The following is a 15933-nucleotide window of genomic DNA, read 5'->3' on the forward strand; positions in this document are numbered from 1 at the left end:
ATCATTTTCTGCTCCATGCATGACTGTGCTGGGGACTTCTGGGGGGGGGGGAGTTGATTATCTCATTATAGAGATCATTATGTTATAAAGATGTAATTATTCCGTCCTTCTCTTCAGCCTGGCATTGGTGAATCTGCCTTCCTAAATGGTGATCTCTTAGCCAGACAACTGCCCAGCCCAGCTGGACTCTCGTCTTTTGGGTTACTTGCATTAGTACTCCTTCTAAGACAGACAGGCCTGTTCTCCTGACCAGGAGGGAAGAGCTGTAATGGACCTCCAATGCTTTTGCACCATTCTCCCCTGTGAAGAGGTAACTCTAAAATCACTGAGAGAATGGGCAGAAACTGGGCAATGGAGAGAACCCATTTCACCATGAAAATCAAGAGGCCTATTTTGAAGTTGTTCCAGAAAGGATTAGTGTCTGGCCCCGAGCTTCAGTATCACCGTCAAGCACCCCAGGCAGGGCTGTTCACTGAAGAGCAGGGCTCCCTGGCATGCCTGGCTGGAGATGGACTCCATCCAGGAGCCGCTGCTCCCAGGGGTCCTCTCAGAGTGTGCCAGCCCAACTGGCTTCTCCTCCCTGACACTCTCAGGACCCTTTCCCAGGTCCTCCTGACAGGACTCTGTCCCCTTCTCATTACTGCTCTCAACCCACAGCACTGAAAGAGAAAATGAGAGAGACAGAGACAGAGAGAGAGAGAGAGAGAGAGAGAGAGAGAGAGAGAGAGAGAGAGAGAGAGAGAGAGAGAGTGTGTGTGTGTGTGTGTATGAGAGAGAGAGAGAGAGAGAGAGAGAGAGAGAGAGAGAGAGAGAGAGAGAGAGAGAGCGCAACAAACACATCAAGATTTTTCTTGAGCTAAGGAAAACTGAGTCTTTTGTGTTTTAACACAGAGACACTTGTGTCTGCCTGCTTTGGCTATCAGGCCACTGAGACAATGGACACCAAGACATTGGAATTTCCCCAGGAAATTGTCAAAACTTACAGGAGAGAGCCTGGAGCTGAGACACTGCTAATGTGTGGGACCACACCTTAAGTAGGACTGTTTTTGATGCATACCTCTTGCTTTCTTTTTTTGTTTTTAGTTTTTCTTGTAGTTTCTGGTATGGGGGTTCTGCCCACATGTGTGTCTACGCACCTTGTGTGCCTAGGACAGTGGGAAGCCACGATCAAGTGTCAGCTCCTCTGGAACTGGAGTTACAGTTGTGAGCTGTCTAGCATGAATCTTAAAAGTTCGTATTAGAGCAGTGTGAAGAAGCAGCGAGAACGACCCCCGGACGGACCGACCCCGCGCACCGCCGCATCCCCGCGTTCAGCGCCGACGTCCCCCGCCGCCGCCATGCCCAAAAGAAAGGCTGAAGGGGATACTAAAGGAGATAAAGCCAAGGTGAAGGACGAGCCACAGAGAAGATCTGCAAGGTTGTCTGCTAAACCTGCTCCTCCAAAGCCAGAGCCCAAGCCTAAAAAGGCCCCTGCAAAGAAGGGAGAGAAGGTCCCCAAAGGGAAGAAGGGGAAAGCCGATGCCGGGAAGGATGCGAATAATCCTGCAGAGAACGGAGACGCCAAAACAGACCAGGCACAAAAAGCTGAAGGTGCTGGAGATGCCAAGTGAAATGTGTGCATTTTTGATAACTGTGTACTTCTGGTGACTGTACAGTTTGAAATACTATTTTTTATCAAGTTTTATAAAAATGCAGAATTTTGTTTTACTTTTTTTTTTTTTTTTAAGCTATGTTGTTAGCACACAGAACACTTCATTGTTTTGGGGGGGAAGGAACATGTGTCACTAACAAAATGTCTCCCAAGCTGGATTGATGATGGTTGATATTGGAAAACATCTTTCCCTGCTAATTTTGAAAGACACCTCTTGGCTCTCAGGGGAGACGACCTGGTGTTGACATATGTGACCACCATGGCCTAGTGTGGGAAACTAAATTCATTTCTGTGTCTTCCTCCCCTGGACCATCAACATAGACTTACCTCCCTTCAAAACAGAGACCTGTTGGAACCTGACCCCCAAAATTGGTTTTGCCAGTCTATCAGGCAATCTGGACTTTGCAGTGGTATCATTGTGTCCTCAAAAGAGCAGCGGTTCCTTTTATAAAAGATTGTGGATCTTCAGATTGATAATCCTGCCGTGTTCGTTTGGTTTCCTGAAAGTCAGGGTCGGCTTGTGAAAAGTTGTTAAACAACATCCTCAATGTGAACTGTCAGCCCTCACTCTAAGCTCTTCCCCTTTTCAAAGCATCAAATGAAGACTCATCGGGTTTTATAGTGGCTTTCTGATTTTGGTAGTCTATACAAGAAGGGAGTTTGGAAGTTCTTGTATACTGTTAATGACTGTCTGCCCATGTCCTGCCTGAAAAACCATGATTGTTTATGGAAAGTATCTTTAATAAAGCTGGATACAGTTTGGCTTGGAAAAAAAAAAAAAAAAAAAAAGTTCGTATTAATAAAAACAAACCCAAGGCCAGTTATTGGGGTGAATGCTGGAAGATCAGAGAAGCAGAACAAGCCACAGCTTCCTCACCACGCCAGTTCCTCAGCTGATCCTGTTTCCTCAGACTGGAAGCCTCTGAGTCCTCATATCCAAATGGATCTCAGCTGAACTGCTGCTCAAAAGCCTCAAAACTTAACCAGCCTCTAGTTCCTGGTCCTCACGCCTTATATACCTTTCTGCTTCCTGCCATCACTTCCTGGGATTAAAGGCTCACTTTGTGGGTTTAAAGGCATGAGTCACCATGCCTGGCTGTTTCCAGTGTGGCCTTGAACTCACAGAGATCCAGGCGGATCTATACCTCTTGAATGCTAGGATTAAAGGCATGTGTGCCACTATTTTCTGGCCTCTATATCTAGTGGCTGTTCTGTTCTCTGACCCCAGATAAGTTTATTAGAGTCACACAATATTTTGGGGAACACAATACCACCACAGAGCTGCCTTGTGACTGCTGGCAAGTCAACCCGAGTCCTCTGGAGAATATACAGAGTTCTTAACCACTGAGCCATCTTTCCAATTCAACCCAGTTCTTCTGGAGAATAGACAGGGTTCTTAACCACTGAGCCACCTTTCCAGTTCAACCTGGGTCCTTCAGAAGAATAGACAGAGTTCTTAACCACTGAGCCATCTTTTCAATTCAACCCGGGTCCTTCAGAAGAACAGACAGAGTTCTTAACCACTGAGCCATCTTTCCAGCACTTGCTTTCTATTTAGACCTAAACCTCAGGAATGGGCTGGAGAGAGGGCAGTGGCTAAGTTTTTGCTGTGCTGGAGAGAGGCCTGGGTGGGCCACACTGTAACCCCAGCACTGGGGAACAGGGGAGGACTGGGTGTATAACCCCAGCACTGGGGAGCAGGGGAGGCCTGGGTATGTAACCCCAGCACTGGGGAGCAGGGGACAGACAGGAGGGTATTGGAGAGCTAGAAAAATTCTGAGTTCTTGGCTCAGTGTGAGAACCCTGCCTCAAAGAAACAACCTCCATTGGCCTATGCGGTGCTCTGCACAGCTTCAGGGATTGGCCAAACTGGGGCAATGAGAAAATGAAGGAAGAAAGGACAGACACACAGACACATGTATGGAGAGGCTGGGATCGTGTGGACCGTGCTCTTTGATGGAGACTCAAGAGCAATAGCAACCCAGAAACTCAACGTGGTTGTTGTACACAGCTGAACAAGGAGACAGGTTTGTGGTAGGAATGCAGGGTGGTGATATATTGGTACCCTAGTAAAATTTGCTTCAAGATCAGAGAACAGAACAAGCCACCAGAGTAAACAGAGAGGCCAGGCAGTGGTGGCACACACCTTTAATCCTAGCACTCCGGAAGCAGAGATACGTCTGGATCAAAGCCACCCTGGACTGCCTGAGATTGACTCAGTCTAGGAGAGAAACAGAGCCAGGCAGTGGCGGCACACACCTTTAATCCCAGCACTAAGAAGGAAGTGATATGGCTGGGCGGAGAAAGTGAGGAGACAGGAACTAAACCTTTTCAGCTGAAGCTTTTTAGGTTGGCGCTTTTTCAGGCTGAGGAGTCCTAGAGGTGAACCGTGGCAGTGGCTTGTTCCTTTGTCTCTCTGATCTTTCAGCATTTACCCAATATCTGGCTCCAGGTTTTTTTATTAAAAGACCATTTAGAACTTCATGCAACACCACAGTCGAACAAGCGGGGAGGTTTAGCCAGTCTCAGGAGGTCTCTGCAGAACAGTGTCTGTCGGGCTGCCGTCATCCCAGAGGAGGAAGCTGTGGTTGCCGGTTCCTGCACACGCTGTCAACATTCTCACCCAGACCAGAGGAAGGCTTTGCCACCATCCCTCTGAGCCTCACCCTGGGGGAGTTTTTGCCACTCCTATGGGGTTGTGGCATTGGGGTCCTTGACATGACTGCGTTCATGACAGCAATACACATTCACTTATGACTTCCCCCAGTCCCCACAGGCCTGTAACAGACAAATCAACCAATCAAATAAAACCCACCTAAACCCCAAAGAAGGACTTGGAGGGTGTGTGTGTGTTGGGAGTGGGGGGTCACTGTGCTCCTTAGTTCCTTTCCCAGGATGGCCATATTTAGTGACTCTTCTTGGCTTTTAGCTACTACTTGTTCCTTTAGCCCACTGAACAGAGGGGCTGAACCTCACTTGCTAAGGCTGCCCAGGCATGGCTCTGATCCTGACCATTTCAGCCACAGGAGCACAGTGGGGCTCTAAGAACCTGTGGCAAGGGGACTTGGCTGACCACAATGGTAGCCAAACTACAATTTATTTTTCACTCTGTGGTGCTGGGGATTGAGCCCAAGGTCTGATGCACATTAGGCAAACACTCTACCTCTGAGCTACAGCTCTTTAAAGGGTTTTGAGGCCAAGGCTTCTCTGAAATGAAAGTGTCTATCACACCATCATCAATGCTGACCAGAAAGGGCCTGAGACCTAGGTCAAGTTCCCCAATTACTGGTAACAGGGCGGTGCAAGCTGGGTAAACAGTTCTACTGGTGAGGTATATCCCTGGAGCCAGATTGTCTTGTACAGCAGAGTTTCTTGGGTAATAAAGTTTGCCACCAAAAGCAAATAGTAGTAGTAGTATTCTACCATCAGTAGAATAGGTAAGAGTGGATGACAAAATCTGTCACCTTTTACCTTCCCAGTGAGTTCATCTTCCCTAGCTGATGAGTTTTCCTGGGGACAAGAAACACAACAACTAAGTCCCTTGTTTGAAGTTTATCTTTAGGCCGACACACTTCAGAGAATGTGCTTCTCTAAGATGGGGAGAATGAACAGAGACCTTGATCTACATCAGTGGTCTCACCCACCCTTTAATTCAGTTCTTCACACGGTGATGCCCAACCATACAATTATTTCATTGCTACTTCAAAACCGGGGTGGTTGGAAAGAAAATGGCCCCCAAAGGGAGCGGCACTATTAGGAGGTGTGACCTCATTAGAGGAAGTGTGTCACTGTGGGGGCAGGCTTTAAGGTCTTTTTCCACTAAAGCTTCCCTCAGTGTGACACTCAGTTGACTTCCTGTGGCCTGCAAGATGTAGCACTCTCAGCTCCAGCCCCACGCTGCCATGCTCCCCTCCATGATCATAATGGACTGGACCTCTGAAACTGTAAGTGAGCCAGCCCCAATGAAATATTTCCTTTGTAAGAGTTGCCGTAGTCATGGTGTCTCTTCACAGCAATATGAAAACCCTAAGACAATAACTGTAGTTTTGCTACTGTTATGAATCATAATGTATCTGTGTTTTCTGATGGTCTTAGGCCACCCCTGTGAAAGGGCCATTCAGAGGGGCTGGAGAGATGACTCAGTGGTTAAGAACATTGGCTCTTCTTCCAGCGGACCAGTGTTCAATTCCCAGAGGACCAGGGTTCAGTTCCTAGCACCCACATAGCAGCTCACAACTATCTCTAACTCCAGTTCCAAAGGATCTGGCACCCTCTTACAAACATGCAGGCAAAACATCGACTGATGCTCATAAAGTAATTAGGAAGCAAGCACCATTCAAGCCCTAAAGGGGTCACGACCCACATGTTGAGAACCGCTGCTCTCAAGACTCCAGCATACCATATGCTATATAGCTTGCTGAGCACCAAACAGGCCGGTTAACACAGTGTGTAGTTGGAGCACAACTGTATTCTTGACTCCCAACCCACATTCCTGTGACTACAGTGGAAACACAGAGTCCAGGAAAATACATCGACCGAACACTGTGGGCCAGCAGCACCTAAAGTCGGTAGCATCGTAAGTCAGACCGACTGGGAGAGGAACAGCATGCCAAGTGCAGTTCTATTTTGAAAACATCGAAGGCAAATATGGTCCAAGAATGAGGGATTTGTCCATGATAGCACATTATCTGTCTTTTTAATATAAGATTTATTTTTATTATTTTTAATTATGTGTATGGGTGTGTACCCACACATGATAGGGGTCCCCCAGAGGCTGGAAGTCTTGGGTACCCCCCACACACACACACACTTGGAGTTATGGCCAAGTGAGCTCTAACCTGGGTGCTGGGAACTGAACTCGGGTCCTTTGGAAGAGCAGTACACTGCACTTACTGCTGAGCCATCCCCCCAACCTGCTCAGCTCTTCTTGCTCTTTAGGTCAAGGCTAGAAAGGAAGGGCTGGTTATACATAAGGCTTATCATTAAGGCCTAGCACTCAGGATGAGTAGAGCATGGATGCAAACGCCTATTCCTACTGACCTACTTACCAACTCTGTAGAACATTCCAGATTTTATTATCCTCATCTCTAAGATATCCGCTGTTGAAAGTTTAGGAGGTCAGTTAACATTCATTCTTACCCTTCCAAGTTAGAAGCTAAGAAATAAAAGCAAATAGGCAGAGGCCAGAGATGTAACCCAGAGGTAAAATACTTACCTAGTGAGGGTGAGAGCTTGGGCTGAGTCCCTAGCTTTATTTACCCACACTGCTACCACTACCAGCAGTAGTGTTCGATAGTTCAGTAGAGATTAAGATGTTATAAGATAACATCACCAGGCGGCGGCGGCGGCGGCGGCGGCGGCGGCACCCGCCTTTAATCCCAGCACTCGGGAGGCAGGGGCAGGTGAATCTCTGTGAGTTGCAGGCCAGACTGGTCTACAAATCGAGTTCCAGGACAGCCAGGGCTACAAGATGTCGTCTTTGCACCTGGAAAGATGGCTCAGTAGTTAGGAGTGCATACTGCTTAGCATCTGAGTTTGATTTCCAATATCTATGTCCCAAAGTTCCTAACTGCCTGTAATTCCAGCTCCAGGGTATCCGCCATCTCTGGCCTCCAAGGGCACCTGTACTCACATCACACATATATGCATAATTTAAAATATAGTTTTAATCTAGATATCTTTATGTGTATGAGTGTTTTGCCTGGATGTATTCCCGTGCACCAAGCTTGTGGCTAGTGCTGAAGGAAGGCATCAGATCGATGCCCTGGAACTGGAATCACGATTCATATATGTGAGCTGTCATGTAGATGTTAGGAGTCAAATTGGGTCCTTTACAAGAACAAATGCTAGCAACCTCTGAGCCAGCTCTCCAGCCTCTAACGCAGTTTTTTGGTGTTGTTGTTGTTGTTGTTTTTAGATTTCACATTTGCTGTTTATAAAAGTGGTGTTGGAGGGTCTGACTAAACTGGAAGCCTCTAACCATCACTGGCACAGTAAGCGACCACAGGCATCTGCTACCCGGGTACCTACTCTCTCCTAGGGTACAATGTCTGACACAGCACTGGGCTTTCTTCCTCCTGCTCTGGGGAAGGAAGAGTGAAAAGCGGAGGGAACGGAGGGAGAGAGAGAGAGCTACGCTCCTCCAGATGTTACCTGTCTAGGGCACAGAGGGAAACTACTTGCCCTTCTTGACAGAGAAGGTGAAGTGAATTTCTTCAGTCCATCACATGTGGCTGTTACAGAGGATCAAGAAAACCACAGAGGAGTCTGGAATGCAGACTCCAGAAAGACCTCATTCCTACCATCAGTCCCGGGGTCCCGGGCTGGCAAGGCCCGTCAGGCCGGCAGGGCTAGCCAACTGAGGAAGTTGTGGGTTAGAAGCCGCATGAAGCAAGGAAGCAAGGGGTTGCTTTACTGTTATCTCTCTCCTCTCTCTTCCTCCCTCCCCCTCTTGTTCTTTACACGCAGAAAGGCAAGAGGGGTCCTCAAAGGGGAATGCTGGACAAAGACAAACTGCAGAGAATTCTAATTAGGAGAAAAACACCCACCAGCTGTATAGATTCGGTGATGGAGCAGCTCAGTAACTCTGAATACAGTTTAGTATTGCGTAACCTCGCCTTGAACTTTGACCCTGGAGCCCCCCAAAAACTGGGATTTCAGGTGTATAGCATCATGCTCAGCTGCACTACCTCTGCTGTTGCAGCGTCCAGAAAGGAGGGTGCTGTTCTGTGCTGCTGAAGACAGTCTCTCTCGCCACCCCCTACAACTAAGCAATTACAGAATCATTGGCAGGGAAGTTACTGGAAATGCACAGGAACAGTGTTGGGGGAAAGCCCTGCCCAGTTGATGAACAATAGCGACTCCATTGAGTACAACCAAGGAAGGAACAGGTTGTGTTGATAACACGGGGCTCTGGGTGCCATATAACAGCCTGGTCACACCTACCACCTGCTCTGCCGCAGCCAGTCCCAGATAATTGACCTGGCGGAGCAAGACTGCAGGCTGTGTGGACACCAGGGGGAAAGCCCAGAGGGAAGAGGAAGCTGCTGGCCTGGGAGTCCGGTGTTTCTCATCTCAGAACTGAGTCATCTTTGGGTAAGGCACCAGGAGAACACCTGCCCGAGTTTCTGAAACATGGAAAATCCCAGCAGCCTGGACCCCTGGTAGATTTTATCTGGGGTAATCCCTCTCACCAACACCCACCCCGCCTTGCCATTTCTAACTCAAATATGTTTCCATCCTTTTCTTTCTCCTTCTGGGAGGAGGCACACAGATGGTACAGGCCCACACTTGAGTGTGGCTTAAATAAACCTACTACCCAGGGTTGCCACCAAAACTGCAGCTTTAAAAGTTTCTTGATTCCTCGACAGCCAGAACTGTTACACAGAGAAACTGTCTCAAAAACCAAACAACAACAAAAGTTTCCTAATTCAGCAATATTAGCTACTTTGTATCTCTCCTGCCCACACCAAGAACAGTTTTCATTAGGCAGGCGCGGTGGTGCATGCCTTTAATCTCAGCACTCAAACCAGCCTGGTCTACATAGGGAGTTCCAGAGCAGCCAGAGATGTGTACAGAGACCCTGTCTCAAAAAAAAAAAAAAACAGAAGATAAAAGAAATGAAAGCTGGAGGCTCAAAGATAAGACGAGCAGATACTGTTGTAGTCAGACATAAATCATGCTGATTGTTAATACTACGTTATTCCCATGATGCATTGGGAAATCAAAGTCTTTGGGGAAGAGGGATCAGGGAGTATGCCTGCAAAGCTGAAACTTTAGGGAACTGACTGGAGCACCATGAGGGTGTAACCTGCAGCTCGGAAATCTCAGGCAGGATTGATTACCCCTCCCCCATTAAATGGGTGGGGTACATGGCTGTTCTTGGTAGAGTGAATTTTCTGGTTAATTTTGATAATGAATGAAATCCTTACACAACAGCTAGTATTTAATAGGCATTTTGTGTTGGTATTATACTGACACAATAGGACTACTGTTTACCACATTGTACCAGTGAAGAGTTATAATACAAGTAATATTCCCATTAGTACTACTTACTATATTAACATACTTAGCTCAGGAAGAAAACTAACACTTTACTTTTCACAGTTTGTTTTCATGGATTCAAGAAAACTTATGGTCTGGGAAAAGGTGTTGGAGTCAAGTGAGTGACACCTTTGACTTTACAGATTGAAGCATGATCCTAATTAGTCTTATCAATAAAAACCAGGACTCAAATTTGGGATAATAACCTGAAAGATCAGAGAAGCAGGGGAGCAGCCACCAATGACTTCTTACCTCTCTGGATCCTCAGACTGAAAGGGGCACCAAGATCCTGTCTCCACCCACTTTATATTCCTGACTCCACCTCCTGATTGTGCTGGGATCAAAGGCATGAGCCACCATGTCTGGCTTCTATGATTAACCAGCAGCTAGCTCCACCCTCTGATCTTCAGACAAGCTTTATTTGTCAGAATACAAACAGAATATACAACATTTCCCCCTTTAAGTCTAAATAAAATGTAACTCAAATTTTTTAAATGGTCTTTTTAATAAAAAAAAAAAAAAAGAGCCAGATATTGGGGTAAATGCTGAAAGATCACAGAGACAAAGGAACAAGCCACTGCCACACCTTACCTCTAGGACTCCTCAGCCTGAAAAGTCCTCAGTTCCTGTCTTCTCATGCCTTATATACCTTTCTCTGCCCAGCCATCACTTCCTTCTTAGTGCTGGGATTAAAGGCATGTGTGCTCCCCAAGCAAAGGTATGAGATCTCAAGTGCTGGGATTAAACTCCTGTGAATCCCAAGTATTTGGATTAAAAGTGTGTGCCACCACTGCCTGGCTCTGTTTTCTCTCCTAGACTGAGTCAATCTCATGTAATCCAGGGTGGCTTTGAATTCACAGAGATCCAGACAGAGCTCTGCCTCACAAGTGCTAAGATTAAAGGTATGTGCCACCCCTGCCTGGCCTCTTTGTTTAATCTAATGGCTTGTTCTGTTATTTGATATTCAGGCAACTTTTAGGGGTGGAGGTACACCACAGATGGGCACTGAAGAAACTCCATATGGAGTTTGCTTTCTTTATGGCAAAAGCTAGCCATTTGGGCAAAGAAACTGCCCTTGCCTCAATTGCTGACAGTTATTATCCAAACTGGACCAGCAAAACACAAAAGAAATAGACTGCCAAACTATCAAGACAAGGTAGACAGTACTTCAAAGTTCCCTGCTTCTCAATATGTCTGGCAGATATTCTAGACCTGTAGGCCAGAGTTGGATGCCCCAACCTTGCAGAAGAACTTAGGCTGACTGTCATTAGGCAACATTTCGCCCATCTGGTGTTTTTGATGGAGTTAAAGACTAAATAAACTTTAGTTATGATAAAAAAGTAAATTATATATAAAACTTTAGACTCACAAAGATAAGGTAGATAATAGAGTACTTTCTCTAATTTTGCCAAATACAAATGGACTAGAAATTGTAACTGTAATTCTTACTTGATAATTGTTTTTGTTATATATAGTTTTACTATGTTAAAGTTAAAACTTTCTTTTTTATTTGGACCCAAAAAAAGGGGAAATGTTATGGAATAATCTTTCTGTATATTGTTGAAGATGTGTCTTTGCCAAGGTGCCTTCAGACTGGTTTAATAATAAGAAAAATAAAAAAAAGCTGAGGGAGGGGGGCGGTGAGTGTGTTTAGATGGAAAATTCTGCCTGCAGATTTATTTTAGAGTTGTTTTATGTATGTGTGAGTATATGGGCACAAGTGTGTGATGGTGAGCATGTCCCTCCAGGCAGAGGCCAGGAGGGGCTCAGGTCATCTCCTCTACCGCTTCTCATCTACTCCTTTAGAGTCTACCTGAGCCGGCGGCTCCTCTTTTGCTCCAAGCCCCCCTGTCTCCCTCGGAGCCGACGGTACAAGACTGCTTCCATGCCTGGCTTGATGTGTGGATGTCGCTATCCAAACTCCCAGTCTTGATGAGTACCCAACAAGCACTGTTAATCACTCAGCCATGTCCCGTTTGGTTTTTGAGACAAGGTTTCACTTGGTAGCCCAAGCTGGTCTCGAACTATATGTACTTCAGGCTTGCCTTCAGCAGAGAACTATCTGCCTACCTCAATCCTGATCTCATTGGGTTTACAGGGAGTTGACACTATGCCAGCCAATTTATTTAGCTTTTCAATTCTCCGCTGGTAGTCCCATTTTCTTTTCCTGCTACCATTTTTTTTCTTAAGTAAATAAGGGAAAGAAGTAAAGAGACGTAAAGGAAAAGAAGAATCATGTGCCTACCAATGTAAAACCAGAAACTTCCATCTGCTAGATGACCAAAGGTACCAGGGCCCTCGTCAAATATGGCCACCGAAGGCCCCGCCTGCCGACGCTTGCCCTTAACCAACATGGTGGCCGCGTATGGCGTCGACTTCCGTCGCCCTCAGCCTACCAACCCGCCCTTCGCGACGGGGCGGCGAGCTTCAATGACGGCGGCGGGCTGAGCGCATGCGTGGCGGCTGTGGCGGCGGCGGGGCGGCGGGGCGGCGGGGAGGGAGTGCCCGCAGTTGCTAAGCTGCGGCGGCCGTGTCGTGATGGTGTAGCGGGGCCTGCGGACGGGCGAGGCGGCCGGCACGGCCCACGCCTCCGGAGCGGCTCGGTGCGGCGGCGGCAACGCTGAGGGGGCGTCGCCGCCGCTGGCCCCCGGCGCCACGGGAGGCCGCGCCCGCCATGGCGGCCCGGGTGGTGCTGGACGAGTTCACGGCGCCCGCCGAGAAGGCGGCGCTGCTGGAGCGGAGCCGCGGCCGCATCGAGGCTCTGTTCGGCGTGGGCCTGGCGGTGCTCGGCGCCCTCGGGGCGGAGGAGCCGCTGCCCGCGCGCATCTGGCTGCAGCTCCGCGGCGCGCAGGAGGCGGTGCACAGCGCCAAGGTGAGTCCGGCCTGGCTCGCCTGGCCGCGGGGCTTGGCGGTTCCTTTCCGGGAGCCTCGGGGTCCCCGTGTGTAAAGGGCGCTGCGAAAGCGTCTGCCTCACTCGCCCCTCGCGGAGATGAAAGTGGGCGAGGGGCGCCGAAGGCAGCGCGGTCAGGCCCGGAGCACGCGCGCGCTCCGCGGTCGCGCCGTCGGTCCTCCAGCCCCTCGGATGGGCGCGCGGCTCGACGCCCCTGCTTGGTTTTCAGCCGCCAGGCCGCCACTGCAAGGTTCCCAAACCTCTGGAGATCTCGGGCCCTCTTGGAACTCAGGAGGGGGAAAGCATCATAAGTAATGGCCAGACACTTCAAAGGGAGGATGTGTAGTAGCTGCGTTAAAAAATAACATTGTTCCTGTATTGTTGCTGTTCTACGATTGTAAGAGGCGTGTGGCACCTCTGACATTCCGCCGAGTAAACGCAGCCTTTAAAAATCCAGCGAGGACGCTGTGATAGGAATCTTTCCTTCTATTAAACCAACAGCTGGAGAAACTGAAACTAAGTGGTGACTCACCTTGTGTCTGATCAGTATTTTAGACGTACCTACTCAACACCGCCATCAGCCCCTCCTCCTCGTCAGAAACGGTAGCAAAATTTGACCGTGAAGCCTTCTATGCCTACAAAAATCTCATTGAGCCAGTGAAATGGCCAGGTAGTGGACAGGTTGCCTGGAGAAGGGGCATTTTAGTGATGTTTTTATGTAAGAATCCTACAAGAGAAGGCCCACATGGCCAAAGTTGTATTGTATAGCATCCTAAGTTACAGGGGAGGAGTAGGAAGTTGAGGGATAAGGTGGTGCTTCCTCTCCTGCGGTATTTGGAGGGTCAGATCTGGGAACTTAGGAGAAAGCCCCTCGCTGCCCCTCTCGGTTTGCAGTCTACAGCTTCTCAAAGCCTGGTGTTTTGAGCTTTACTTCCTGAACACCTTCAGGTACCCACGTTTCTCCAAAGTTTCCCATCTGTGGGCGCCAGAATTCATGGGTGAGGTATTGTTTCTGGAACGTGAATGGGTGATGCTTGTCAAACAACCTAGCCCTGGGGAGACCCTTTTTTACATCCTACGTTACAAATTTCACGTTACCCTTGAGTGACTGTAGCTCCTGATGTAATTAGATTTAATTAAAAAAAAAAAAAGGATGCGTGTGTTTAACGTGGGTAGTCTACAAGGCACTTAGTTGTGTGATTCTTCACAGTGTGGGCTGAAATCATGGATGTTGGATCAAGTTGGTTTTCCAGTGCTTGATTCCTTAAATGGGTTGTTGATCACGAACAGATAGTATAACTCCTCCTGTTTCCCTTCTTTGTCTTCAGCACCCACTCTGACTATTCAGTCTAAAACCATGCCTGAGGCCCACCATTTCTAAATGTTACACCATGCGCCCGTTCCCCTTCTTCCCTGGCTTGGCTTCGGTCAGGACTTTGGTCCCCAGTGGGGTCCCTTCTGGCGTCCTTGTTTTTGTATCATTGCTCCCTGCCTCCTAGTTCACCTTATACTAGACTCTGGTCCTTCAGAAAGTCCTCCTTGCATGCTGGAACCTGGTAGGGCTTCCTGTCTGTCGGAACTGACACTGTAAGACGGTCTGGCTGTGGTGACTGACTGGTCTTGAATTAGGAGTCCTTCTAGCCTTGCCTCCAAGCACTGAGATTACAGGCGTGTGCCACCTCAGGGTACTTACTAATCCTGCGCCATCTTGTTTCCTACTGTATGTGGTAGCGGCTCTCTCTTAGACTTCCACAGCAGGCTAGTCTCTTCTGTTCTTGCTGTGGGTTGGGCTGATGCTGTTTCTGCTCTTTCTCAGGACACCCCAGAGGTAGAAAGTGCTTCCCCTCTACCTTGCCTGTCCTGCCAAACCTTCCAACCCGTTTTCTAGTGTGTCTGCTAGTACCACAGTGTTTGGCACAGCCAGTGGGAAAGGTGTGGCATATGGTATTTTGGTAATGGTAATGTCACCTGCCCTGTTAATCTTTTCAACATGTATTACTCATAATGTAACCTTCCCATTTACCAGAAGTCCTTTTTCCTCTCGTGAGATTCATGGTAAGAGTTGACTGCCACAATCAAGGGCAGTTAGTTTTACTTTTTAACTTTTGGAGGGAAAGGGAACCATTAACTTGGTGTAAGGAGAAAAGGCATTGGGGGGAACACAAAGAAATGTTCAGCCAGTGGCTGTGGTGAAACATACTGTAGTCCCAGAACTCTGGAGGCTGAGGCCTGAGGGTGGTGGTTTGAGGCCAGCCTGAGCTACACAGAGAAACCCAGTTTTTACTTTTGATAGTGCTGGGCATCAAACCCAGGGCCGTGTGTGCCCTAGCTAAGCACTCTTCATCAAGCTGTGCCCTCAGCCCAAGGAGAGTTCTCTACAGCTCAGTGTAGAATGCTTTGTCGCTTCAGTCCCTAGTGCCAGAAAATGGGACTGGGGGAGGCCACCTGCTGGGTTTTCTGTTACAACTGTGAGAATGGACTGTGAATTAGTTAGGTCTCCAGCAGTCAGGAGGAGGCAAGGGGGAGCTACTGTTTGAGTGATAATGCCTGTCGAAGCTCAAGAAAGGCATGGACTGACTGCCCCGTTCTGCTGGGAAGGAGGCAGCACTTTCGGTGGACTCTGAGAAGCTGGGAAGATTACCAGGTACTTCATTGTTGACAAAGATGTGGAAGCCAGAAAACACAGGAGGTAGAATGTCATGACAGAGTATGTCACAGTCCTTTGTGAGATACAATTGCTAGGCTCAAGCAAGAAGACCTTAGATATTCAGGAGGGAGTCAGTGAGAGTTTTTGCAGGGAAGGAATTTGCCTGAAATTTCTGGATGGATAATTTGAAGGCAAGCGGAAAGCCAGGGGTGAAAGGAATACTGTTTTAAGGTTGAACTGGACTTGGGTGGTGACAAGGGACTTGGGACCTGAGTGGAAGTAGGTATTTAAGGCAGTTTAAACCCTGGTAGCTGGAAGGAATGGTTCATAGTCTCTGGTGTTGGTGATGAGGCTGCCAGGTAGTCAAGTTTTAAAGTTTGTATTTACTTGTTTTTAAGGACAAAGTCTTGCTTTATAGCTCTGGCTGGCTTCCAACTGGAGATACCCCTGCCTCTGCTTCTCAGGGCTGGGAGTGTGGGCATGTACCACAACTTGCCAGTGCTTAGCATTTGGGGAAAAGATCACCTGTGAGGGAGTCAATGTGTGGTTGTTCCTTATCCTCAAGAATCCTATAGCCTAGTAGGAGAGGGACATGGAAAAAGGACAGCGTGATTCACGTAATAGTTGTCATGTGTTCTAAGTGTTGCTTAATGAGAAGAAGGAACAGCTTCTCTGATCAGTGAGGCTCCAGAGGGTGAAGGA

The 15933-nt window shown here is 48.1% G+C and overlaps 2 protein-coding genes across 2 annotated transcripts in view; both read left to right on the forward strand.

Moving 5' to 3' along the window:
- The first annotated feature begins 1245 nt into the window (after positions 1–1245).
- LOC143273252 (non-histone chromosomal protein HMG-17) lies at positions 1246–2413 on the forward strand. Its single transcript, XM_076571765.1, has one exon. The coding sequence runs from the start codon at positions 1338–1340 to the stop codon at positions 1608–1610; it is 273 nt and encodes a 90-aa protein (XP_076427880.1). The 5' UTR covers positions 1246–1337; the 3' UTR covers positions 1611–2413.
- Positions 2414–12224: 9811 nt separating this feature from the next.
- N4bp1 (NEDD4 binding protein 1) overlaps positions 12225–15933 on the forward strand; it is a 41565-nt gene continuing 37856 nt past the window's right edge. The window contains exon 1 of the mRNA XM_076571766.1: positions 12225–12566. Coding sequence (XP_076427881.1) covers positions 12369–12566 — 198 coding nt within the window. The 5' untranslated portion in view covers positions 12225–12368. The remainder of the gene's footprint in view (positions 12567–15933) is intronic.

The sequence above is a fragment of the Peromyscus maniculatus genome, chromosome 5 (genome assembly GCF_049852395.1).
Source record: "Peromyscus maniculatus bairdii isolate BWxNUB_F1_BW_parent chromosome 5, HU_Pman_BW_mat_3.1, whole genome shotgun sequence".
In the NCBI taxonomy this organism is placed as follows: domain Eukaryota; kingdom Metazoa; phylum Chordata; class Mammalia; order Rodentia; family Cricetidae; genus Peromyscus; species Peromyscus maniculatus.